The sequence below is a fragment of the Lynx rufus genome, unplaced genomic scaffold (assembly GCF_022079265.1).
Source record: "Lynx rufus isolate CCGP_SWC_20201006 ecotype Redwood Valley unplaced genomic scaffold, mLynRuf1.p SCAF_18, whole genome shotgun sequence".
Classification (NCBI taxonomy): Eukaryota; Metazoa; Chordata; class Mammalia; order Carnivora; family Felidae; genus Lynx; species Lynx rufus.
In genome coordinates, this window is record NW_025814832.1 from 41,142,974 (window position 1) to 41,169,323 (window position 26,350).

Below are 26,350 nucleotides of genomic sequence, written 5' to 3' on the forward strand. Positions count from 1 at the left end.
TGCAGAGAAATTGGAACCCTTATCCACTGCTGGTAGGAATTTTTTAAATGCTGTAGCCATTGTGGTAAATAGTTTGGCAGTTCTTCAAAAAGTTAAACAGAATCGGGGCGCCTGGGTGGCGCAGTCGGTTAAGCGTCCGACTTCAGCCAGGTCACGATCTCGCGGTCCGGGAGTTCGAGCCCCGCGTCAGGCTCTGGGCTGATGGCTCAGAGCCTGGAGCCTGCTTCCGATTCTGTGTCTCCCTCTCTCTCTGCCCCTCCCCCGTTCGTGCTCTGTCTCTCTCTGTCCCAAAAATAAATAAACGTTGAAAAAAAAAAATTTTTAAAAAGTTAAACAGAATGACCCAGCAATGCTACTCCTATGTATATAACCAAGTGAGTTGAAAATACATGTTTTTATATAAACTTGTTATGTGGATGTTCATAGCATTATTCATAATAGCCAAAAAGTGGAAATAACCCAATATCCATCTGCTGATGAATAAACAAATGTTCATACAATGGAATATAATCCAGTCATGTGCTGCAACGTAGATGATCTTGAAAACATTATGCTAAATGAAAGAGGCCAGTCACACAAAGATGACAGATTGTATGATTTTATCTATATGAAATGTCCAGAATAGGCAAAACCACAGAGACAGTAAATTAGTGGTTATCAGAGGGTGAAGGGCGGGGGGGAGAACTGGGACTAACTACTAATAGGCATAGGGTTTCTTTTATGGAGTTTGGTGGAAATGTTCTGGAATTAGTGGTGATGATTGCACAGCATAGTGAATATACTAAAAAACACTGAAGTGTATGTTTTACAATGATGAATTGTATGTTCTAGGAGATTGTCTTCGTCTATTTGTGTTGCTATAATAAAATGCCAGAGACTGAGTAACTTATAAACAACAGAAATTTATTTCTCAGAGTTGTGGAGGCTGGAAGTCTAAGACCGGGGTGCCAGCACGGTTGAGGTTACAGTGGAACGTTGTGATTCTTGAAAGTGATGAAATGGAACTATATTACTTGTTTGAATTAAATTGGAGGTACCTGTAGGATACGAAATGCAATCTTCAGGTTATTCACCTTAAAATTAGAATTATTTCTCTTAACGTGGTATTCAGAATGAACCATATTAAAAAAAATCATTTAGAGAAGTTTTCTTGTGAGAAACAAAGTGGTAACTAGAGTGAGGCAAATACAGTTGACCTTCGAAGACCATGGGGGTTAGGGGCGTTGACTCCCCGTGCAGTTGAAATTCCACTTATAATTTTTGACTCCCCCAAATCTTAATTACTAATAGTCTGTTGACGAGAAGTCTTATTGATGAACAGTTTAATAACACATTTTGTACGCCGTATGTATTATAGACTGTATTCTTAACAATGAATTAACCTAGAGAAAGAATTAAAAAAAAAAATTTTTTTTTTCAACGTTTATTTATTTTTGGGACAGAGAGAGACAGAGCATGAACGGGGGAGGGGCAGAGAGAGAGGGAGACACAGAATCGGAAACAGGCTCCAGGCTCTGAGCCATCAGCCCAGAGCCTGACGCAGGGCTCGAACTCACAGACCGCGAGATCGTGACCTGGCTGAAGTTGGACGCTTAACTGACTGCGCCACCCAGGCGCCCCAAGAGAAAGAATTAAAAAAAAATTTTTTTTAATGTTTATTTTTGAGAGAGAGAGAGAGGGGGTAGGGGGAGAGGCAGAGAGAAAGTGAGACAGAATCTGAAGCAGGCTCCAGGCTCCAAGCTGTCAGCACAGAGCCCAACACGGGGCTCAAACCCACGAACTGCAAGATCATGACCCGAGCCAAAGTTGGATGCCTGACTTCCTGAGCCACCCAGGCACCCCAAGGTAGAGAAAAAATGTTAGGAAAATCATAAGGGGGGCACCTGGCTGGCTCAGTTGATAGAGCATGCGACTCTTGATCTCAGGGTTATGAGTTTGAACCCCATGTTGGGCATAAAGTTTACTTAATTACAAACCCATATATATATACACACACATATACACACACACACACATATATATACACATATACGTGTATATATGTGTGTGTATACATACACATACATGAATCAAAAGGAAAATACATTTATAATACTGTAATGTATTTATTAAAAAAAAAAGCTGCATAGAAGTGGAGTTCAAATCCATGTAGTTCAAGGAATCAATTATAAAATTAAAAAATTTCCCTCCCTTTTTCTTGCTGTATTTTACTTGCCAGTTGTAGTTTAGATTGAATTTGTGAATGACCCATTGGGGTTTTGCTTATAACTACATCACATTTATAGGTTAATTTGGAGGTCATGATATCCTTACAATATTGAGTCATTGCAAACGATAATGGCATTTATTTGGATATTCTCTTATGTATTTCCATTGGTTTTCTTCATGAAGATCTTATGTGTTTTTGCTAAACTTTTTTCTAGTACTTTAAGCATTTTTTTTTTGTTTCTGTTGTAATTGGAACCTGTTGTCAACTTCCTATTTATAGCAGTTTTTGATTTTATGTATTTATCTGCTTGGATAGGCATTAATTTTCTTCAACTTTCTAGATACATTTCTCCAAAATTTTTTAAATTCAACAAATGTTTATTGAGTCCCTGTCATGTGCTAGATAATTGTTTCAGGTACTTCTCTAAATTTTTAGGTAATTTATTTTAAGGCATTGATGAACTTTCCCAAATTATTGCAGCCTTGGACAGGAAATTATTTACTCCCAGTGCTAAGGACTCAGTTAAATGGCTATGATTTAGTGCTCATTTTGATGCTGTCATTGTTTAACCTGTCCAATATAAATAAATCTTTAACTCTTTATATATTTATCAAATGGTTCTGAGTTTCAGACCACATTTTATAGCATCTTACTGAGTTTGCCAAAAGTACTTTTTCTTTACAAAAATCTTTGTCATACTGTTATCAGAGGAAATTAGCTTAAACAACATGATTTAATTATGAAGAAAAAAAAACACACACGAATGATGAGACAATGTCTTGTATGTCATGAATAATGACAGTGCTTTTTATTAGGCATGCCCTTGGACTTATTTTCCTAATGTGCGTGGTCCTAACTGTCTGTAGAGAAGCAGACAGAGGTCTAAAGGGAAATGTGATCAGTTAACTTTAAAACAAAACTTTAATTTGATTAGTAAAATGATATCTATATTTTAAAATTGGAAAATGTGGAAAAGATGGAAAGAAATGAAATCACCTGTAGTTTCATTATCCATTCACAATTGTTTTTTATATGTTGATGCGTTTTCAGTCAGTTGACTTGCTACAGTTAAAAAAAAAATCAAGCTGCAGGGGTGCCTGGGTGGCTCAGTCGGTTAAGCGTCCTATTCTTGGTTTCGGCTCAGGTCACGATGTTATGGTTCAGGGATTGGAGCCCTACATCGGGCTCTGAGCTGGCAGCACAGAGCCTGCTTGGGATTCTGTCTCTCAGCCCCGCCTGCACTTGTGCTGTCTCTGTCTCTCTCAAAAATAAATAAGTAAAAAGAAATTAAAAAATCAAAGTGTAAGGTAAAACATATTTTTTCATATTCCTGTGATATAAAACCCTCTATATTATGAGGCTTTTGATGGTTATATGATATTTAATTAAGTGGGTATATTGTAGTTTGGGTAGCCTTTACTTAGAAATAGTATTTTTACATTGCTTCTAATTCATTACTGGTTTGTTTTTTTTTTAAGTTTGTTTATTTATTTTGAAAGGCAGCATGAGCTGGGGAGGGCCAGAGAGAGAGGGAGACACAGAATCCCAAGCAGGCTCCACACTGAGCCATCACGGGGCTGGAACGCATGAAACTGTGAGATCATGTCCTGAGCCAAAACCAAGTGTCACTTAACTGACTGAGCCATCCAGCTGCCCCTAATTCATCACTGTTAAAATAATGCTGTGGAGAACAATTTTGTACATAAAAACTTTCTATATTTAAAATTTCCCTACAACAAGGGTTATTTATTGTAAAAACAGTTTAGAATTGTGGAAAGTGAAAGTGTTCCCCTTATTCCTTCCAGTTTCTACTCAGTAGTAACTACTGTTAACAATTTAGTGTGTATTTTATTTTTTTAAAAAAAGCTTACCCTACATACTGTTTTAAAACAATTTAGCACTATATTGTGGACATTTTCCCCTTGTCAGTCCACACAGAAGTACCTTGACATTGCTGCATCCTTGAGATTCCTTTAACCACACTCCTACTTCTGGCATTTATTTGGAGTTAGGTGTCTGTGATTTTTTTTTTCTATTTCTGAATATCTCTAGGATAGTTATAATAATAGCTAAGATTCAGTAAGTGTTTACTCCATGCGGTAGATGAGGATTATCTCATTTGATTCTCATTGTTATATTTGTGTGGGTGGGTGCACAGTTCCTATTTGGTCACTTTTCCATCCCAGCCCATAGGGAAGGTGGAACTTTAGTTCAAACTTCCTTGCCTCTTAAGGGAAGAATCATTACAGGGGAAAAACATCCTTATTCTTCTCAGGAGGAAGAATTCCCCACCTGATGGCCGGTATGGGACATTTGTGCCAGAAGGAGGTGTGGGTTTTATCCTTCCTCTTTCACTTCCTATGCCCAGAACTAGCAGGCCAGTATGAGCAGCACCCTTGGACTGGCCTTTTAAAGGTAGATTTGACCATTCTCTTAGTTCTCTATAATCCCTACATCTGGGTTGAGGACTGGCTGGGGAGTTTGTTCTGCAGACCCAAGTATCTTTTCCTACCAGATAGCAGTATGGACATCTCAAGGTCTGGGTCTTTGTTATATAGATTTAGGGGCCCCATTTTGACTTTCTATCGAAAGTCATTTATCCTGTCTTTGCAATAGGAATTATTAGAGATTGTCCAGCCATTAAAAAATCAGAACATAATTTCTGAACTTTATTGAGGTATAACCTGTATACAGTAAAACACAATCAAGATAGAAAATACTTCTGTCATCTCAAAAAATTACTTCGTGCTGCTTTGGTGTCCCTTTCACTCAGGCAACCACTGATTGATTTAAAAAAGTTTTTTTAAGTTTATTTCTTTATTTTGAGAGAGAGAGAGAGAGAGAGAGAGAGAATGCAAACAGGGGCAGGGGTGGAGAAGGAGAGGGAGAGGGAGAGAGAAAATCCCAAGCAGGCTCCTCACTGTGCAGAGCCTGATGCAGGGCTTGATCTCACAAAGTGGTAAGATCATGACCTGAGCCAAAATCAAGAGTCGGACGCTTAACTGACTGAGCCACCCAGGAGCCCCTGATGGATCTTTTTTTGTTGTTGTTACTCTGGATTAATTTTGCCTTTTCTAGAATTTCATCCAAATATGAGATGAATTTTACATAATGTAGGATGAACTCTTATTTTGTGTCTGGCTTCTTTTACTCATCATTTTGTTTTTGAAGTTTACTCATGTTGTTGCATATGTACCTGTAGTTACTTTCTTTTTAATTGCTAGGTAGTATTCCATTATATGGATATATCACAGTTTTTTTACCCATTCATGTGTTGGTAGGCATTTGTGTTATTTCCAATTTTTGGCTATTGTGAATAAAGCTGTGAATATCTGTGTATAAGTGTAGCTATGTTTTCTTTTTTCTTGACTAAAATCTAGGCACATACCTGCTGGGTCACATTAATTTTATAAGAAACTATATTATGTCTTTGCCAGTATTTAATGTTGTCAGCCTTTTACCTTTTTCTTTGGTGTTTCCCAAAAAGACCAAAATGGGAACTTGCTTTTTTTCTTTTTCAGTATAAAGGGATGTTCATTTATGTGAATAGTTACTGGTCTGAAATGGATAAGGTAAAAGTATCCCTACAGGCTCTTTGAGAGATAACTATAGGACATACTAGTTTAATTGATTCCTACCCCATCACTTTCAGGCCCATGTGACTTCAAAATTTTAACAGAAATTATTATTATAGGAGTTGATAGCACGGAGTGAATCCATAGGCCTGAAGACAGGTATTACTGATGGCCTTTCTCACCTTATTCTAGACTAGCACTGTCCAATGAAACTTTCTGTGGTGATAGCTATGAGCCACATATGACACTTGAAATGTGGCTAATGCAACTGAAGAACTGAATTTAAACAAAAATTTTTTTTAAATATGTATTTATTATTTTGAGAGTGAGAGAGACAGAGTGCAAGTGGGGAAGGGGCAGAGAACAAGGGAGACACAGAATCCGAAGCAGGCTCCAGGCTCCGAGCTGTCAGCACAGAGCCCGACATGGGGCTGGAACCCACACACTGCGAGATTATGACCTGAGCTGAAGTTGGACGCCCAACCGACTGAGCCACTCAGGCGCCCCAAGAACTGAATTTTGAACTTTAATTAATTTTAATTTTGATAGCCATATTTGCCTAGTGGTGCTTTATTGGACAGTGCAGTTCTTAAAATGTTATTTTTCAGCAAAGGTCACTGACAAAAAATAGAGTAAGACTTGTCAGCTGAGCCCACTGGCTAAGTTCATATTTTCTGTCCTACTTCCCTTTCCCGTGGGGGGATTCGTGTGTCTCTAGAGAGATGTAGCCAAGGCCTCGAGTACCACAAAGGAAGAACCAGCGGATTCAGGAGTGTTGCAGTTAGTTAGGGTAGAGGTGGTTCTTTGGTAAGGAGCTCTTCTAGTTAGGTACTATGCTCTGTGTTTTTTAATGTTTATTTTACTCTCCTAAATTCTTTGGTAGACAGTAAAGCCTATATTTGAGTAATCTAATTTTTAAAGTGGACCTTTGGACAAAAGTATGCTGTTTAAATTTGAAAACTGTGTAATGTTGCAGAGAGGAGTCCTGATTAAATCCTCCCCATTTTTTTTGGTTAAGAGAAGCAAATTCTCTTTCTACACTTTAAAGGCTTTCAAGTAATGATATAATTACTTCTAAGGTTTCCATTAAGGATTTGAGATTTTGATTCTTTTGAGTAGCAGAGTTAATAATTGTTTTACATTTCAATTATTAGTGAAAGCATTTTACAGCCTTTAGATGGTTAAATGTAGTCACTCAGATAACTGAATTTATATAAAATTGCCTATCCGTGTAGTATTTTTCATTGCATAAGAGCTACGCAGCTGTAGTGGCTGAGTTTTTATTTGTTTCCTAGAGGCAAGGTCAATGTTAGAAAAGTTGTGGAATTTTCCCTTGGCATTACTGTGGTAAGTAAACAGCTACTATTTATAGGAATTTATATTTTGATGAAAAATGAGGTACCCTGCTTGGCTTATCATAAAAACACAGATGCTTCTAGATTCCAGTAGGGAGGCCTTTTGCTCACAGCATCTGTTGTAGTTGGCCAGCCAGATGACTTCCACTGAGTTTTTCACTTTTTTTTTTTTCAAGGACACCACCTCTTTGACAGCTAAATACATTTACAAATGAAAAGGTTAACTTAACGTTTTGTAAATTTATTATTACTGTGGCTATATCAGTTCTGTGCAATTTTGAACTATTAGATAATTTAAATTAGATCACTTCCTAAATAACCTTGAAATGTCCTTTGAATACATGTCCTTTGAACTGTTTATTCTGCAGTTAGGTAGATTTGTATTGATCTATAAGTTCATTGATTCAGCAGGTGTTTGATGAGCACTCTACCAAGCCCTGTGCTAGCTCTGGGGAACCACAGATGTAAGCAGGATATAATCTGAGTCCTTGAGAAGCTTCCTGTCTTGTATGCAATGCAAACATGTAAACAGACCATGGAAATACAGTCAGATACTTTCATTTGAAGTTTATTATATCAGTCTAATGGGGAGGGGAAGGTGTCTAGGAAGGTCTTCTAGAAAAAGTAATGTCTGAGCTGAGAATTGTTGAAACAAACAGGAGTTTAGTTAGGCAAGAGGCTCGGCATTAGGGGAGAGAGAAGAATATAAAAGGAAGAAGCTTATAGGTGAGAGAGACCCTAGGATGGGTGGGAAACTAAAAAAGTTTGGTACGCTTTTGTCAGATATCTGGTCACACTGACTATGGGCAAAAATACAGTCTCATTCATAAAGCAAAGTTATGACCCAGGCTTTATTCTCTCATGTTCTAAATATTAATGATTTCCAAATATTTTATGAATCCCATAAGAAAAACATCTTTGGTCATGTATCTGCAATATACTTACATATTTATTTATAAATGATATACTCAGAGTTTATATACATGGTAAAGTATATACGAAAAGATAAAAAGGAGGAACTAAAGGTGAAAAATATTCTTTATTTTATTAAAAAATACAGAAAACCAATTGCTGCTTCATTGTTCTTTAAAATCTTGGCTTGATATCTTATGATACACCTATTCAGAGGTCTGTTTCTAACTGCAATTCAATTTGATACGTGAATTATCTGTAGATCCTTCTGGTGCACGTAGCCCACTTTAGGGACCACTGCTCTAAACGATTGGGATAAGTGTATTGAAACTAGCCTTTTAGTTAAAACAGAAGCAAAGCAAAAGGTAGTTTATTTTGCCCTATACATTTTTGAGAGACAAATTTAAGAAGAATCAGCTTTGGCTTGAGGTTTGAAGAATGAGCACTTGAGTCATAAACTATGTGTCATGACTAAAAGGGTCATATTTCACTAACTAGGAAATCCAAGAGAATGGCGGAAGAGTTATTGGTTAAGTACATTGTGTGAAGGAACGTTTTGCTAGTAGCTGTTAATCAAAAATGTTACTTGCTGTTTTGAAAAAATAGGCCTTTCAGTTACCTTTGTTGGGAGATATTTAGAAGATGGTTTTTCTTAATCCATAGGAGATGTGGTCCACGCCACTTGGGATCTCTTATAAAAAGATACTCTTTTGGGGCGCCTGGGTGGCTCAGTCGGCTAAGCGTCCGACTTCGGCTCAGGTCATGATCTCGCGGTTCGTGAGTTCAAGCCCCGCGTCGGGCTCTGTGCTGACAGGTCAGAGCCTGGAGCCTGTTTCAGATTCTGTGTCTCCTTCTCTCTCTCTGACTCTCCCCTGTTCATGCTCTGTCTCTCTCTGTCTCAAAAATAAATAAATGTTAAAAAAAAAATTAAAAAAAAAGATACTTCATTATACACTTTATTAAACGTACTGAATTTACTTCATTGATTTGAATCACTCAAAATTCTTTTCATCAGAAGAGTTGGAAAACCAATCAAAAGAGCTTGAGTAAAAAAAAAAGTATTTGTTGGTACATAACCAACATAACCAATGCAGTACTGGTCTCAAGGGCTTTAACTTGGTTGTCAGATCTGTGTTTCAAAGTGTCTATTTGTTTCTTTGTCTCTGTTATCTTTGCTTTCTCTGTAATAGTTTTACTGTCTTTTAGAGCAGAAATTTGACCACCGTGCAGTGGTGAGGCAGGGGAGAGTGTCCTTCTGGCACATGTCTATAAATCCTATGAATGGGATAGGACTCTATGTGATTGCACGTGTGCTGTGATTGGCAGGCCCACAAAAGCCTATATGGAAGGGGGAAGAACAGTTTCCCAAAGGAAGGGTTTGCTGTGATCACAGAGGAAGGAATGCAGGGAGTCAATAACAATAGGTATTTACTACAGGTGATGAGGAATAGAGGACAGGAGGCATAAATTATTCTTTAAGGTTATAAAAGATGACTTAATTTTCTTTTCCTAATCATTGCTTTTTGTAGAGTATGCAAGCTGCAAGATGTCCTACAGATGAATTATCTTTAACCAACTGTGCAGTTGTGAATGAAAAGGATTTCCAGCCTGGCCAGTGAGTATCTAACTTTGTTTTTTTCCAACCTGCCAAGTGGTATTTTGGAAACTTTTAGAGAGCACTTGTGTTTTAGGAAACTCGAAAATAATTTTTTTATTCCTGTTGCTAAGTTGGAAAATGGAAAAGATGAGAGTTATGCATTTTAGTCTTTTTTTTTTTTTTAACATTTATTCATTTCTTTTTTTGAGAGAGAGCGCACATGTGAGCGAGCAGGGGAGGGGCAGAAAGAGAGACACACACACTCTGAGCTGTCAGCACAGAGCCCGATGCGGGGCTCAAACTTGCAAACTGTGAGGTCATGACCTGAGCTGAAGTCGGCTGCTTCAACAACTGAGCCACCCAGGTGCCCCTGTATTTTAGTCTTTACTGTGTTAAACTTTGATTAATATGTTTTTAAAATCATACATAGCTTTTTATATGTAGCTTTTATTTGTATTAACTTTGTTAGCAGAACTAAACATACTAGTTGTATGGATCATATATAGCATAGTCTTTAGGTTTTTGGCTCTGCAGTCAGATTGTCTGAGTTTGGATGCTCTGCCAGTTGCAAACTGGGTGACCCTGGATAACTTATTTATCATTTCTGGGCCTCTGTGTCCTAATCTGTGAAATGGAGATGATGATAGTATCTTCCTCAGGGTAGTTGTGAAGATTGACTTATATAGATAAAGCGTTTAGAATAGTGCTTAGCACATTAATAAACCTCCATAACTGTTAGCTCTTTTGATAATTATTACTGTGATGATCTAAGAAATGAACATTGGAAGATGCACAACAAAGTATTTTTAAGTATTTTTTATAAGTATTTTTTTGTTGCCATTTATTTTAACTAATTCGCATCATCCACTGCCAGAACTTCTAAAAACTCTGCTACCAAGTTCAGTGCCATCCATATGCTTCTGAGGCTGATAGAGGTATGGAGATAAAGGATGCCTACCAGAAGGCAGACTGGGGAAATAAGGAACAACAAGGCAGGATTTTAACTGAGCCCCTTTTTTTTTTTAAAGCTATCTATAAAATACATGAGTTTTACAAAGTTAGAATTGCCAGTTTACAAAGTTAGAATTGCTAGTTTTCAGTTTCAGAGTAAGGGGCTGAATGATTGCAGTAATATTGTTTCTTGCCCTAAAAATTCTATGATGCTAAGTTGAGCACAGAACTTTCTCTGTATAAACTGGGGTATAGATAATCAGTGTGAGAATTTGTTTATAGACTTTTCTTACATATGTCAAATGTTCGCTGTACTCATGATGGAGCTTACTTGAAACACAGCACATATAAAGAACTTGTGTTCTAGTGTAAAGAAACTCTAACCATTAATATTTAGAAAGTCATAGCATTCTAAAAGATGATTTTTAAAAAGATAGTGCTGTTGCAAAATAGAGTTTAAAGGTTTTATTACACACACAGTCCTTGGCAATTTCTCTGCATAGGAGGTTATCATGAGATGACTACATTTTATCTGTTCATGGGTAACTCCTGAGCAGAGTGAATTAGCAAAAGATGCTTTGAAATAATAAATATTGATATCTATATGAAAGCTGATGTATTTTGTGACAATTCCTTGTTTTTACCATCTTTTTAATTTTATAGGTTGTTACTGTTTCAACTGTTATGAGAGCCTAGATTTAATGATTAGTCCTAAAACTAACTCTTTTTGGATTGTTGTATCCTGGTTCTTCTATCTTTGGTTCTCCTCCTTTTATTCTATTTGATGTGAAATAGAGGCACCTGGGTGGCTCAGTTGGGTAAATGTCTGGCTCTTGGTTTTGGCTCAGGTCATGATCTCGTGGTTGGTGGGTTCGAGCCCCATGTCAGGCTCTGTGCTGACAGTATGGAGCCTGCTTGGGATTCTCTCGCTCTCTGCCCCTTCCCTCCCTCAAAATAAATAAACCTAAAAAAAAAAAAAAAAAAAAAAGATGGGAAATAATTCTCAGGAGAGGAATTTCTTCTAATTTTTACTTAAAATCAAAGATTCTAAATCATTATCTTCAGTTTTATGTAAATTGGAAATGATATTTTGGATGGTATGTATGCTCTTGAACTTGGTCCCGATTGTGCTTGATGTGTGCTTGTACCAAGGTACCCCTTCTGCCTGGAAAAAATTTTGAATTGCTGACAGTTTTTAGAAATGAAATTTGTGGTTCTCTTCCTTCAGGACTCTCAAACATTCTGCCATGTTTCCACCTGGTACTCATGAAGCATCAGTTGTTGGAAACGAACACATACACAGGAGTTAATGTTTTTATTTCCTTTGACATGGAATATTAACTATGTTTCCGTCTTTTAGGCACGTGATTGTGAGGACTTCTCCCAACCACAGGTATACATTTACACTGAGGACCCACCCATCAGTGGTTCCAGGGAGCATCGCATTCAGCTTACCTCAGGTAACCCAGATGCTAGTTTATTCTCTTCCATTCTGAAAAGTCCTAGAAGAATCAATTCGTTTCAAGCAAGCATCTTCCTATAACTGTATTGATTCATATTGAAGAAAAACATCTAGGTGTTTATATAAGGAATTTAAAGATGCATTCTTAATTGCCCATTTCTACTATACCTTCCTTTTATTGCCTTGATTTGGTTTTTCCTAATTTAAAAAAATTCTGTGCTAATATCAGGTAGCTATCAGATTAAGTCTCAGGTTATTTCAGTGTTAACTTGCAGGGTAAGAAAATATATTAAAATAACATTTACTGGGGCGCCTGGGTGGCTCAGTCGGTTAAACGTCCAACTTCGGCTCAGGTCATGATCTTGCGGTTTGTGAGTTCGAGCTCCGTGTCGGGCTCTGTGCTGACCGCTCAGAGCCTGGAGCCTGCTTCCAATTCTGTGTCTCCCTCTCTCTCTGCCCCTCCCCTGTTCACGCTCTGTCTCTCAATAATAAATAAACATTAACAAAAAATTTAAGAAAATAAATAAAATAACATTTACTTGTACAATTGACATCTTAATGATAGTGATTTAAAAAAAATTTTTTTTTCAACGTTTATTTATTTTTGGGACAGAGAGAGACAGAGCATGAACGGGGGAGGGGCAGAGAGAGAGGGAGACACAGAATCGGAAACAGCAATGATAGTGATTTTAAAATGCAGTGATGTTGGGGTGCCTGGGTGGCTTAGTTGGTTAAGTGTCTGACTTCAGCTGAGGTCATGATCTTGCGTTTCATGGGTTTGAGCCCCATATCAGGCTCTGTGCTGACAGCTCCTAGCCTCAAGCCTGCTTCAGATTCTGTGTCTCCCTCTCTCTGTGGCCCTCCCCTGCTTGTGCTCTGTCTCTCTCTATCTGTCTTTCAAATATAAATAAATACTAAAAGAATTAAAAAAGAAAATGCACTGATGTCACACTAATGAATGTGATATGAGTAGTTATCTCAAATTAGTTTTTCTAAGTTCCATTTTTAATTTTTTTTAATGTTTATTTATTTTTGTGTGTGAGAGAGAGAGAGTCAGAGTGCGAGCAGAGGAGGGGCAGAGAGAGAGGGAGACACAGAATCTGAAGCAGGCTCCAGGCTCTGAGCTGTCAGCACACAGCCCGACGCGGGGCTTGAACTCACAAACTGAGATCATGACCTGAGCCAAAGCTGGATGCTTAACTGACTGAGCCACCCAATTGCCCCTCAAATTACAGTTTTTTTAAAGGTTTTTATTTATTTTGAGAGACAGAGTGCATGTGTGCACATGTGAGGGAGAGTGGGGGAGGGGCAGAGAGTGAGGGAGAGAGAGAATCCTGAGCAGGCTCCACGTTGTCAGCACAGAGCCCAGTGCGGGGTTCAGTCTCACAAACTGTGAGATCATGATCTGAGCTGAAACCAAGAGCCAGATGCTTAATCGACTGAGCCACCCAGGCACCCCTCAAATTGCAATTTAACTTGCTGGGCTTTATAATGAGTGGAAGGATTATGATTACATTTATAACTGTTGGTGGATTCTGTGGTGGGAAAACTGGCTAGCATTGTCCACAGGCACCTAATACATAGTTGAGGAGCACTGCAGGTACTAGTCTGTGTCCTTTTCTACCTTATCGTCTTACTCATGCTGCTGATCCCATAGTCTCAGCAATGTAATAGAACCCTGATCTCCTTCCAGTATGTTCGTAAGCAGTGATTTACTACCCTGGAGGTTGAAGGAAAGAGATTAAACACTCTTTAGGGATCTGTTAAAGATCTCTTGAAGCTCTGAAAGATTATGGGAGATCTTTACTATTCCCCTTTTCTCTATTTGAATGCCTCTTTATTATCAGGACTACTTTCCACGTTTGTTTCTATACATAAGATGTTTGGGATATTTTAGAGTTTGCCAGCTTTTGCAGAGCTGGGATTTTGGTGGTCAGAAATATGGTTTTTGATTATTTCTTCTTGTTTCTCTGCTTTTTTAAAAAAAAAAATTACCCTAATATTTACTATAGGCCAGGTACTATACTAATGCATAATTGCATATTTTAGCTCATTTAATTCTCAAAACAACCCCATATGATAAATACTATTACTGTCATCCTTTGAGTCTGTCTTTGGGATTGAAGTCCAGAACCTAATTGGCTGCTTGGTGACAGAAAGTCTGGACTTGCTCAGCATTCTGCTCAATTCTTCATCGGCTGGAAGCAAGATGGGATGTGACGGAAGAGAGCATGAAGGGCAGAGGAGGGAGAAGTAGCCTGCGATGAGGGAGCTGGAGGGAAAGCAAGTGCTGCACATATTCACAATGCAGCATCTTCACAGTCCACCCCCAAATCCACGCTGTTTGATGAGTAGACAAAATGTGGATTTTTGGCCAAAAGTTATTTTTCTCACTGTTCTTTGGAGCGTTATCAGTAGTGACTAATTTTGAATCCATACCAAGCCAGTCCTAAATTCCTGCCTAAACGCAGTCTGGCCTGCCTTCGTACATTCTTGCCATTGCAACCAGTCTGGACCTGGGAGAGGCTAAAGTCTACTTGCAAATGCCTGAAAATCCTTTGGCTAGTACAAAGAGTAGTCAGGAGCATCTAATGATTGGAATCCCTGGTTGGGTTTCAGGAGAGATTAGCTGACCAGTTTTAATTTAGTTTTCATGAATTGAGTGTCTTTCTTTTTGAGATATCCTATGAAACAGTATAAATAACCATAGTATGTTTAGAACACTGAAATATCTGATACTATGAAGGCCTTCAGGAGTAGTATAGTGTGCAAAGGAGCTTCCTACTCAATGAGGCCAGTTTTATTGTACAAAGGCAAGCTTTGTATGTTTTTGAATAGATGTTCAGATGTAAAGTATAGCATATAAATATGTTTCCTGGGGCTGCTGTAGCAAAGTACCACAGAGTGGGAGGCTTAAATTTATTCTCTTGCAGTTTGGGAGTCTAGAAGAATGAAATCAAAGTGTCAACAGGGCTGTGCTCTGTCCAAAGGCCTTACAGAAAAATCTGTTCCATGCTTAGTTTCTGGTGTTGCCAACAAACCTGGATATTGCTTGACTGGTAGATGTTATCACTTCAGTCTCTGTTTCCATCGTCACATGACTTTCTCCCCATGTATCTGTCTGTCTCTTCTTATAAGGACACCAGGTCATATTGGTTTATGGTCTATCTTAATTTTATATGACCTTTTTTTTTTTTTAAAAGTTTATTTATTTATTTTGAGAGAGGGGAGGGAGGGGCAGAGAGAGAGGGAAGAGAGAGAATTCCAAGCAGGTTCTGCACTGTCCGTGTCGGGCTCTAACTCATGAACCATCAGACCATGACCTGAGCCGAAATCAAGAGTCGTTTGCTTAACCGACTGAGCCACCCAGGTGCGCCTGACCTCATCTCAACTTGATTGTATCTCCACAAAGACACTTTTCCAGATATGGTTGTAATCATATGTGCCAGGAGCTAAGACTCCAGCATATCTTGGTGGATCACAGTTCAACACACAACACTAAACCACGTTTTGATCTTTGAGTGTGTTCCTATTACTGAAATTCATAGACATTCCCCTTTTCCTCATTTCTATAATTTTTATTGATTTGGTTTTAAGTGTCTTTTTTTTTTCTTTTATTTTATAGCGAAAATGGGCTGGACTTTCTATTGGGCAAGAAATAGAAGGTAGGTAATTTTTTTTTCTTTTTTTTAGCTACCTGATGTGGATTTTCTTTATGATTTTCTCAGAGTTGTGGAAATCTGTAAAATTTTCTGTTGCTGGTCATCAGGGCCATTAAACATTCATCCTATTTATATTACTGGTTAGACATATGAGAATGGAAAGTAAATAGTTACGGTACTTACGTCTGCCTGAAAATTACAATCTAATGGGGGAGAGAATATCCACTTATTCATAGCTCACACAATGTGTACAGAGTAAATAAGTGCACAAGTGTTACATTGGGACCTCTGTGTGAAAGTGCTAAGATGGAATGGGAGTGGATGAATTGGTTGGAGGCTGAAAAATCAGCCAGAGAAATCTTTTTAGGCACTGGAGTTTTGAGCATGTTTATGAAGTAGGGGAAAAGCATTACATAGTAGAGATAAGGAAGAAAGGCTCTTAAGATGGGAAATAATATCAATAAAAGACATTGAGATGGGAGCAAGCAAATCATAGGCAGTGCTCAGGAAGCATGTGTGCCTGATTGAAAGGATTTACCTGAATGAATTGTATTAAGTGATGAAAACATGCAGTTAGTGGAGGGCCTAAAAGTACATACTAAAATTTTTGGATTTTATTCAAAGACAATAGAGAGCTCCTGAAGATTTCTGAGTGAGTCCATCAAAATCCTAATTTTAGAAAAGATTCTGATGTCAGTGTGGAGTATAGTGAGGAATGGGGAGAATTCAGGAGTCAAGGAAAATAGCTTGGAGATTATCTGACTTGCCTAGAATTAAGTTGAATAGGCCTTTGTGAAATTATGGCTGTGGAATAAATTTTTTAAAAGTCTAATATATTGAAGAGGAATAATTGGTATTATTTGATGATTCCATTTTACTATATACTGAGATATGTTTTCTTTTATGTTTGTTTGGAAAGATAAATCAGATTAAGTTAAGGAGAAGAAAGAGTGGCAGTATTTAAGCAAACGGTATACTTATTTTAATGAAGTGTGTATCTTATAATGAAGTTATCACAGTTCATTGGGGGAGGGCGTGGAAAGAAGGTTATGACTTCAGGAGGAAAAAAGGACTAAGCTACTTGTGGATTATAAGCCAAGGGACAAATAAGCAAATATTGGCATTGTCTCCTAGGCACTGTGTCAAAATTGGGAAAATGGACTATGAATCTTCTTGTCACCTAGTTTCATGTCAACTTCATGGGTACGGCAGGAGAAGGAGAGAAGAAGCCAAGAATACTTAAGTCAGCTTTTTTTCTGCTTGCTTTTAAAACCTAAAAAAATTGGATATTTACAAAAAATTTGCAAAAATAAGAGAATTCCTATATACTATTTTTACCAGATTCACCAGTTACCATATTTTTAAAATTCATTTCCTCTCTTTCCCTACACACATGTGCGCATACACATTTCTTTTCTTAAGCATTTGGGATTAAATTGCAGAAACCATTCCTCTTTACATCTCATACTTTAGTGTATATTTCCTGAGGACAAAGATATGCTCTTACAGTAATCAAATTCAGGAAATTAAACGTTAATGTAATTAAATGTTGAAACTTTAATCTCTAGTTCATATTTCAGTTTTGTTAATTGTCCCAGTGATTTCCTTTACAACATGTTTTTCCTTCTCAGCAAATGATCCAGTTTGGGATCGTGTATTGTACTTAGTTGTCATTTCTCTAATCTTTGGCTTTTATTTTTTTCCTTTCATGATGGTGATATTTTTGAAGAATACATTTATAGGATGGGTTATTGAAGTTTCAGTTTTGTAAGATGGAGAAGTTCTGAAGATCTAATGTGTTAGAAGGGTGACTGTAGTTAACAATGCTGCGTGCATACTTAAACTTTGCCAAGTGGGTAGATCTTAAGCATTGTCATCACACATGCATGTGCACACACACGCAGAGAAAGAAAATGGTTCGTGTGCACTGAGAAGGAGGTATATTATGTTATCAGGGTTTATTGTCTGCTATATATCTGTAATCTCTACTTTACTAATTATGCTGTTTAGATCTTCTGTATTCTTAATGGAATTACTTGCCCTGTATGGCACTGAAACTGGTGTGTTAAAATCTTAGTGTTCTTCTGTTCTATTTTTCCTTGCATCTCCTGTAGTATCTACTTTACATAGTAGTTTCTATGTTATTTGGTATGTAGATATTCATAACTGTTATATTTTTAATGTGAATTGTGGCTATTAGCATCATAAAGTATCCTTCTTCGTCTTGTTTAATGTGTTGTAAATTATACTTTGATGTCAGGATTACAAACCCTGCTTTCTTATTGTTTTTAATTTGCTCAGCATATCTTTGCCCATTGCTTTACTTTTAGCTTTTCTGAACCCCTGTGTTTTAGATGTGTCTGTGGTATACAGTACAGAGTTGGGTTTTGGTTTATGAGCTAATTTAAAAATCTTCTAATAGGTTTATTAAACCCTTTCATAGTTATTGATATTACTGATATATTCAATCTCAGTTCTGTTATCTTCCATTTTAGTTGTGTTTCTCTATTTGGTATATCATCTTGGCTATTTTTAATTTTTTATTTTGGTATTTAGGAGTATTTATATTTTTGTTTTAGTGACTACTTTTGCATTTATACCTCTCATAGTACCCTTGGTCCCCCCCCCCTTTTTTTCTTGACCTTTTCAAAAACTCTGTTCTGTCAGTTCTAAGTGATATCCTTTGACTCTCTTCTGTTGCCTGTATAGCAGTTAATGATCATTTTCTACCCCCCACTCTCCTCCAATTTTGTTTGTTGCTTTCTTTTTAAATTAATTTTTTTTTTAAGTAGAAGAAGGAAATTTTCTAAAATTGAGGTATAACTGACATATTATATTAGTCTCAGGTATATAACATAGTGATTCAATAGTTGTATACATTGCTAATGATCACTACAGTAAGTCTAGTTAACATCCATCATCATATATAGTTACAAAAACAGTTTTTTTCTTGTGATGGGAACTTTTAAGATATACTCTCTTAGCAACATTCAAATATGCAATTTAGTATTATGAACTATAGTCACCATGCTCTACATATTAGTTGCTTTCTTTCTACTTTGTCAGAGCATGATGTTTATATGCTATTCTTCCACACATGACCCCATACTTGTTTTAGTCTTAACTCTACAATTAAGTCACTTAAATGATTATGATAGTCCTTTTGCCAGTTTCTACTTGGTTGTATAAAACCTATGATCTAGTACATTCCTCTAGGAAGTATATATGTGTATAGGTGTTCATTAAGTTCTTGCATATTCAAACTGTTTTTTTATATCTTTGCTCTTTCACATGTAGCTTGGCTTGCATAGACATAGAATTCTTGGCTTGTTTTCTTGAATTTCTTGAAAATACTGATCACAATTGCCTTGCCTCGTATGATGCTCTTAAGAGGTCTGATGCCAGTCGAATTTTCTTACCTTTATAAGTAATTCAGTTTTTCTGCCTGGGAGCCCTGAGGACTTTTCTGTATTTAAAGTGTAATATTCTTATTAGGATATTCTAGGTCAATGACCAATGGATATAATGGGTCACTTCAATATGCAGATTTAAGTTTTTGTTTATTTCCAAAATTTTTCTTAGATTATGGTTTTGAACATTAGTTCTGGTCCAGTTGTTTTGATTTTCTTTCTAGGGGCTCTAATTATATGTATGTTAGTCCTTGTCTGCCTATCTTCCATTTCAACTACTTTCTCTTTATTCTTTTAAAAGTCTTTCTTTCTTTTATTTTTATTTTCTTGGTTGTTTTCCTCTTCTTTCACTGCCTCTTACTAACTTGTAATTTGAATCTAGTCTCCTATGGGCACTTTATAATTTATTATTCACTCTGAAATAGTTTTATCTTTTTCTTCAGTTTCTTTCCTGAGTTCCATAAACTCTCATTGCATTTCTTTTGTCTATTTGTGTTCTTATTTTTTAATCTTCTGATTTTAGATGTTTTGTTATTTTTCTAAGTACTTGTTTGAGGATATTTAATTCAGTTTAAAGTGTTACGCATATTTTTTTCTAGTTCATGGTTGATTTCTTTGGGGGAAGACACTTCATCAGCTGAAATGCTGCAGTATTTTGTTATGTGTTATGTTTTCTTTTCATAGTAAACTTGTGGAGTTATTTTTTAAAATTTTTCATGGGAACTTCTTTTTATTTATTTTTTCCTTAGAGGGAACTGAAATATTGGGGTTATCTCTCTTTTGTAGATTTTATTTTATTTTATTTTTAAAATATTTATTTATTTTGAGAGAGAGAGAGTGGGGGAAGGGCAGAAAGAGAGGGAGAGAGAGAATTCCAAGCAGGCTCCACACTCAGTGCAGACCCTGACGTAGGGCCCAATCTCACAACAATGAGATCATGACCTGAGCTGAAATCAAGAGTCAGACACTTAACAACTGAGCCACCTAGACACCCCTAAGATTTTATTTTTTAAAGTAATCTCTACACCCAACATGGGGCTTGAACTCACAACCCCGAGATCAAGAGTTGCATGCTCCACTGACTCAACCAGCCAGGTGCCCCAATATTGGGGATATCTTTAGGTGGCTTTTTTTTTCCCTTTGTGGAAATAGGATGAAGGATAAAATTTTTTGATTGGTGTAAAAATAAAGGAAATTACTTTAGATATGGGTAGCTGGTGGGGAGAGTTGCATAATTAGTGCTTTCCAAATTTTCCTGAGAGAAACATCTGGAGAGTTTGTTAAAAAAAAAAAAAAAGATTCTCAGGCCCTTTCCTTGAGGAATCTGATTCCTGAATCTGTGTTTTTAACACTCATTGTTAAGCGGTTCCTCAGCCACATTTTGGGAGACACTGACAAGTGATTCTCTTTATTATAATCCCCTCACCTGAAGCAGGGTGAGAAGCTGAAACAGTGAAGGAATTCAGCACCGAAGTGAAGTAGGTCAGTGTATGAAACCAAGGTTCCTTATTTACAGACATTGGTAGAAATGAAAATGTATTAGTGAGAAAATGAGTGTGTATGTAGCTTAGGTTGCTTATTTCTTCAAACATATTTTTCTAAATACAGTTAAGAGAGCACTTAAGTTTAACCTTTAATGTAGATACATTCTGTTGTGGAAAGGTATGGAAATTCAAGGTAATAAATCTTGATGAGTTGAGAAATGTATTTTGTGACTTAAATTATATTTAAAGCATTCTTCTGCTACCAGAAATGGTTGTCTTGATGGTAGAGTTATTCTTTTTTTTTTTTTTTTTAATTTTGAAAGAGAGAGAGTATGTGTGCATGTGTGTGCAGGAGGCACAGATAGAGAGGGAGAGAGAGAATCCCAAGCAGGGTCTGCACTAGCAGTACAGTCCGTTCTTTAAAAGGTGAATCAAACGGGGTGCCCATCTGTTTGGGTGTCTGACTCTTGATTTCAGCTGAGGTCATGGTCTCACGGCACATGGGGTCAAGCTCCGCATGGGGCACTGTGCTGACGGTGCCTGCTTGTGACTCTCTTTCTCTCTTTCTCTCTCTCTTTCTCTTAATAAATAAATAAACATTTTTCTTAAAAGGTGACCCAAACAGATTTAATGGTCAAAATTATAAAACTAAATGATCAAGTGGGACTTAGGGGGGTAAGCTTGGGACAAGGAACGGTTTGGAGGCTTGAGTGATGTAGATGATGTGGCCATAAAGGTAGAAAACTGATTCAGTGTAGTAGTGATGTGGGCAGAGTTAGGGTAGGATGTGTGGTATGAAGGGGAGTGCTAATTCAAAGATTCTGGAACAGGAGTTTCTGTCTGTAGGGTGAGAATTTTTTGCAGTCAGGTCAGTGATTTTAGTGTGAAGGAATCTTCTAGAAGAATCATTTAGTCTTCTCTCCATCTGGAGATGCCGTATTTTAGGTATTACAGACTGATGTTCAATTAACATGTTTTTGACCATCATCATATACCTTTTTCATTGTAATGTTTATTCATTGTAACTGTTTATTCAAATACTGCCTATACATTCTTTGCTTATAAAAATAATTTTTATTAGTCTTTGACATTAAATTGCTATAAATCTTAAAATAAGAAAACATTCTCAATCTTATGGTCCTTTGCTTGTGGATGCTTCAGGGCATCTGGCCCTTTGAGGCTGACAATGGTGCTGACCATGGTGCTGCCTGTGGCGCTGTCCATGGTACTGCACACAGCATCTGAAATTCTAAGAGCTTGGTCTTTTCTATTTAGGAACACTAACCTTAAAGCGCATTTGAAAAACTATAGTCAGTAATAATGATATTTTAATACACTTAAGTTTCTTGATATATAGATGATACACACTCATATATAAACACATGTGTGTATATGTATATACATGTACATGCATTATGTTATAGAATTGTTTTTCAGTCTTTATTTTTATTTATTTTTAATTAAAAATTTTTTTAATGTTTATTTTTGAGAGAGAGAGAGAGAGAGAGCACGAGCAAGGGAGGGGCAGAGAGAGAGAGGGACACACAGAATCTGAAGCAGGCTCCAGGATCTGAGCTGTCAACACAGCCTGACGTGGAGCTCGAACTCACGAATTGTGAGATCATGACCTGAGCCAAAGTCGGACATTTACCTGACTGAGCCACCCAGGCGCCCCTATTTTTGAGTCTTTAATGCATGTAATGATGTCATATGGTATGAATCTTTCTGCAATATAGTTTTTTATTCAATATATATATTTTTAAGTTTATTTATTTATTTTTGATAGAGAGCACAAGTGGGAGAGGGGTAGAGAGAGAAGGAGAGAGCACAGAGCCTGATGTAGGGCCCAAACTCACGAACCATGACCTGAGCTGAAACCAAGAGTCAGACACTTAACTGACTAAGCCACCCAGGCCCCCTTCAATATTTTGTTTTAATAGCCATATTTATTAAATATACATCAAGTTTTTATTTTGATTGCTGTCTGGTATTCCACATTATGAATATGCCACATTTTATTCATTATTTCCTTACTGATCACTGTTTTTTTCAGTGTTGACTGTAGAAAATAATGGTGCAAGGAACCTCTCCATTTTTAGGCAAATGTTCAGGAGTCTTTGAGACAGACACCTGGAAATGGAATCGGTGAATCAACTTATTCATTTTTACATTAACATTTCCTTCTATACTTATCTTCACTATGTGAGGAAACAATTAGGCTGTCTTGTTTATGAAAATTACTTAATGTATAACCTGTATTTTCTAGGAAATGTTAAGAAAGAACAAAACACTGAGAAGTAGAGGCAAGAAAATATCTGAAACTTTCAGCTGAGATTTGGACTTACTCTTTGATCTTCAGTGAATTTTCTATTCCTTACTCTGGCTTTCTTAGTTATTTTGCTTTTGAAAATGTTTATCTTTAAAATATGTGTGTACCCCTTTACAACAGTAAGCCAGGATATAAAATTATGATTGTATAAGCAATTTCATTCAGAGAATATAGAGAAAATCTTTAAATTTAATTCAACTGGCTAGACTATAAGAAATAAATTTAGAATAGAATTTAGGGTATGAAAGAATCATAAGGTTTATGTGGTCCTCATAAGGTTTATGTAGTCCTGTCTTCTTGTTTTACAAATGTGACAAATCAAGGCACAGAGAGCTAGATGATTTACTTTGATTTTCTATTTACTAACAGAATCTATTGAAACACAGACTCCAAAGTCCCTTTGTCTTGCCTCCTTTGTTACCAGCATGGAAATTGGGTTTTTTGCTGTCAGGTGTTGTTCATACAAAGATGAGTTAAAAACGTCCTTGGCTTCTTTTACATGTTATACATGTAGTACTTACCATAGTTCCCTGGCTATAGTAGGTGTTCAGTAAATATATATTTTTTCAAAAGCTTATTTATTTATTTTGAGAGAGACAGAGACAGTGCGAATAGGGGAGGGACAGAGAGAGAGGGAGAGAGAGAATCCCAAGAGAGAGAGAATCTCTTGGAGAGAGAGGCTCCAAGCTACCAGTGCAGAGACTGATGCGGGGCTCAAACCCATGAAGCTGCGAGATCATGACCTGTGCCAAAACCAAGAGCTGGACGCTTAACCGACTGAACCACCTGGGTGCCCTAGTAAATATTTTTATAGTATTAAAAAAGAAATGCCAGGGGTGCCTGGGTGGCTCAATCAGTTAGGCATCTGACTTCGGCTCAGGTCATGATCTCACAGCCGTGAGTTTGAGCCCTGCATCGGGCTCTGTGCTGGCAGCTCAGAGCCTGGAGCCTGCTTCAGATTCTGTGTCTCCCTCTCTCTCTCTGCCCCTCCCCTGCTCATACTCTGTCTCTCTCTCCTTCAAAAATAAATAAACATAATTTTTTTTTTTAAAGAAATGTCGAACTTTAAGTCGCTCTGGAGTAATTTATTTTTCCTCAAGCTTTGTTTTTTGTTTTTTGTTTTTTGTTTTTTGTCCTGCATAGTAACTTGCTAGAACAAAAGAGTACACACTTCTCACCTTAGCTCTTGCTTGTGTCAAACAAAAATCTTGTTTGAAAGCAGCGTGTTATGCCAACTCCACTGGGACTTCCCATACTATCATTTGTCCTCTGTTAAATGAGAAGGAGGAAGATGTAGAGACCATGTGGGGAGGGCTGTGATTTCCCATAAGAGTTGGGTGAGGGGTAAAGGTAGAGGGAGAATGCTGTACAATGTGAACTAACTAATTCAGAGGGGAACAAAATCTCTAGTGGTTATTATCATTTTCTTTAATCTGTGCTTGTGTGTCCTGTCAGTAAAGGCCATGGAAAGCCCTCTTTTGGTCAAGTTTTGTTAGGATTCATTTATGTGAAACTTTTAGTTACTCAAAACACAGCAAGTATTTGGTGTCCCTGTGTTTTAAGAAATGCTTCTTTTTCCCCCCTAGTATCCTTATATACATTTGACAAGGCCAAACAGTGTATTGGCACAATGACCATCGAGATTGATTTCCTGCAGAAAAAAAGCATTGACTCCAATCCTTATGATACTGACAAGATGGCAGCGGAATTCATTCAGCAGTTCAACAACCAGGCGTTCTCAGTGGGACAACAGGTAGTTTTGAATTTTCTTTCATTTCTTCCACTTGACAGGCATTCCAGTCATTGCAGTTGTCCAAATTAATTCGACTGTTTAAAAACTGGGAGGAGCTCTGTATATGGACAGATATATCCAATTGAGTGATAAAAAGTGAGGGTGATACGTTTGCTGAATGTCTTGAGTCCATTCAAAAAAATTCTAAAGTAACTTTTAGGTTACAATGTCAAATTTAATTACAGCAGCTTTTCCCTGTGCAAACTTGAGACTGCTGCAGACTTAAATGTTTCAGATTCCTTACTTTTTTTATTGTGAGACACTTATTTTGTCTCTGGATGGTTTTTCTTTTTCCCTGGTATATTTCTGTAGAAAAGTAATTCGTAACTTTTTTGGTTCTAAACTAATTTGAGAATCTTAAGAAAATTATGTATGTGTATTTTCAGGTTTTTCTTGGAACCTCTGAAGCCCAATTTTTCTATCCTTAAAAATGATATTGCTGATCTTGCCTTCTTGCAAAAGGACTTCAGTTAGTATATTGTTAATCTCCTAGGAAGAAATTCTGTTCTTTTAAAGTTTTACTTAAAAAGCTGTGTGAGTCCATAAATTGCTGCTTGTTTGTACACATAAATAAGCATTGCTCTTTTGGCCTTACCATTGTATTTGTCTCCTTCTTTGTGACTTTTCTTAATTATTCCTAACTCCTTCCTCCTATCATAACGCCATAGCAGCAGTTCTCAAAGTATGGCCCAGAGACCTGAAGCTCTTCAGGGCGTTTGTGAAGTCAGAATTATTTTCATAATAATACCCAGGTGTTATGTCTCTTTTTCCTCTTATTCTCTCACAAATGCACAATGGAGTTCTGCAAACTATGTGATGTGTGCTAGCTCAGCACATTGGCTATTAAAGGAGATGTGAGGGTCCAGCTGTCTTCCATTAGGCAAGACATTAAAGAGATTTACAAAAATGTGACAGTGCCATGGTTTCCACTTATGTTTTTTATTTCAGAAATAGGTGGTTTTTTTATGTTAAAAAATATCATTTATGTTCACACATGATAAATTTATTGTTATTTTAAATTAATAAATACATTTTAAGTTTCTTGTTCTGATTTCTACTATAGTGAATACCAGTGGATATAATCCACTTAAACAAAAGGCTCTTTGAGAGTTCTCAAATAGTTTTAGGCATATAAAGGGATCATAAGACCAAAAGTTTGCAAATCACTGCTTATAGCATTCTGATCTCTGGTGACTCACCTACACTGTCTCGGAGGCTCTCACCTGGGAAAGTATGTGGAACCAGCAGGGAGAGAAGTGGTGGAAAGAAACAGCTGTTGGATGAAAGGAGTGTCATTTCTTTTGATTCTCTCACCTAAGTGAAATGGCATAAATCTGGAAGAACAAGACTAGGGATCTGGGTAATCCATACATTATGATATCAAACTTGCACAAGTGGAAACTGAGTCACTGCTAGACAGGAAAAGGTTATCGTGCATTTATTATTTTTAAGAGTACTAGAATTGGAATGAGTGATTTTTACATTCAGAGAGGGTAAATGTTGTGCCCATGGCTACACTGCCAGGGCTGTAGCTGAGACAAGAACCCATTGGTTAATTGAGCTGCTAATTAATTAAACAAGTGTTTAATGGATAACCTAGTATGTTTCAGCT

The 26,350-nt window shown here is 37.1% G+C and overlaps 1 protein-coding gene across 1 annotated transcript in view; it reads left to right on the forward strand.

Moving 5' to 3' along the window:
• NSF (N-ethylmaleimide sensitive factor, vesicle fusing ATPase) overlaps positions 1-26,350 on the forward strand; it is a 149,381-nt gene that overhangs the window by 14,840 nt on the left and 108,191 nt on the right. The window contains exons 2-5 of the mRNA XM_047081689.1: positions 9,581-9,666; positions 11,960-12,059; positions 15,687-15,726; positions 24,533-24,699. Of these exons, the coding sequence (XP_046937645.1) occupies positions 9,581-9,666; positions 11,960-12,059; positions 15,687-15,726; positions 24,533-24,699 (393 nt within the window). The remainder of the gene's footprint in view (positions 1-9,580; positions 9,667-11,959; positions 12,060-15,686; positions 15,727-24,532; positions 24,700-26,350) is intronic.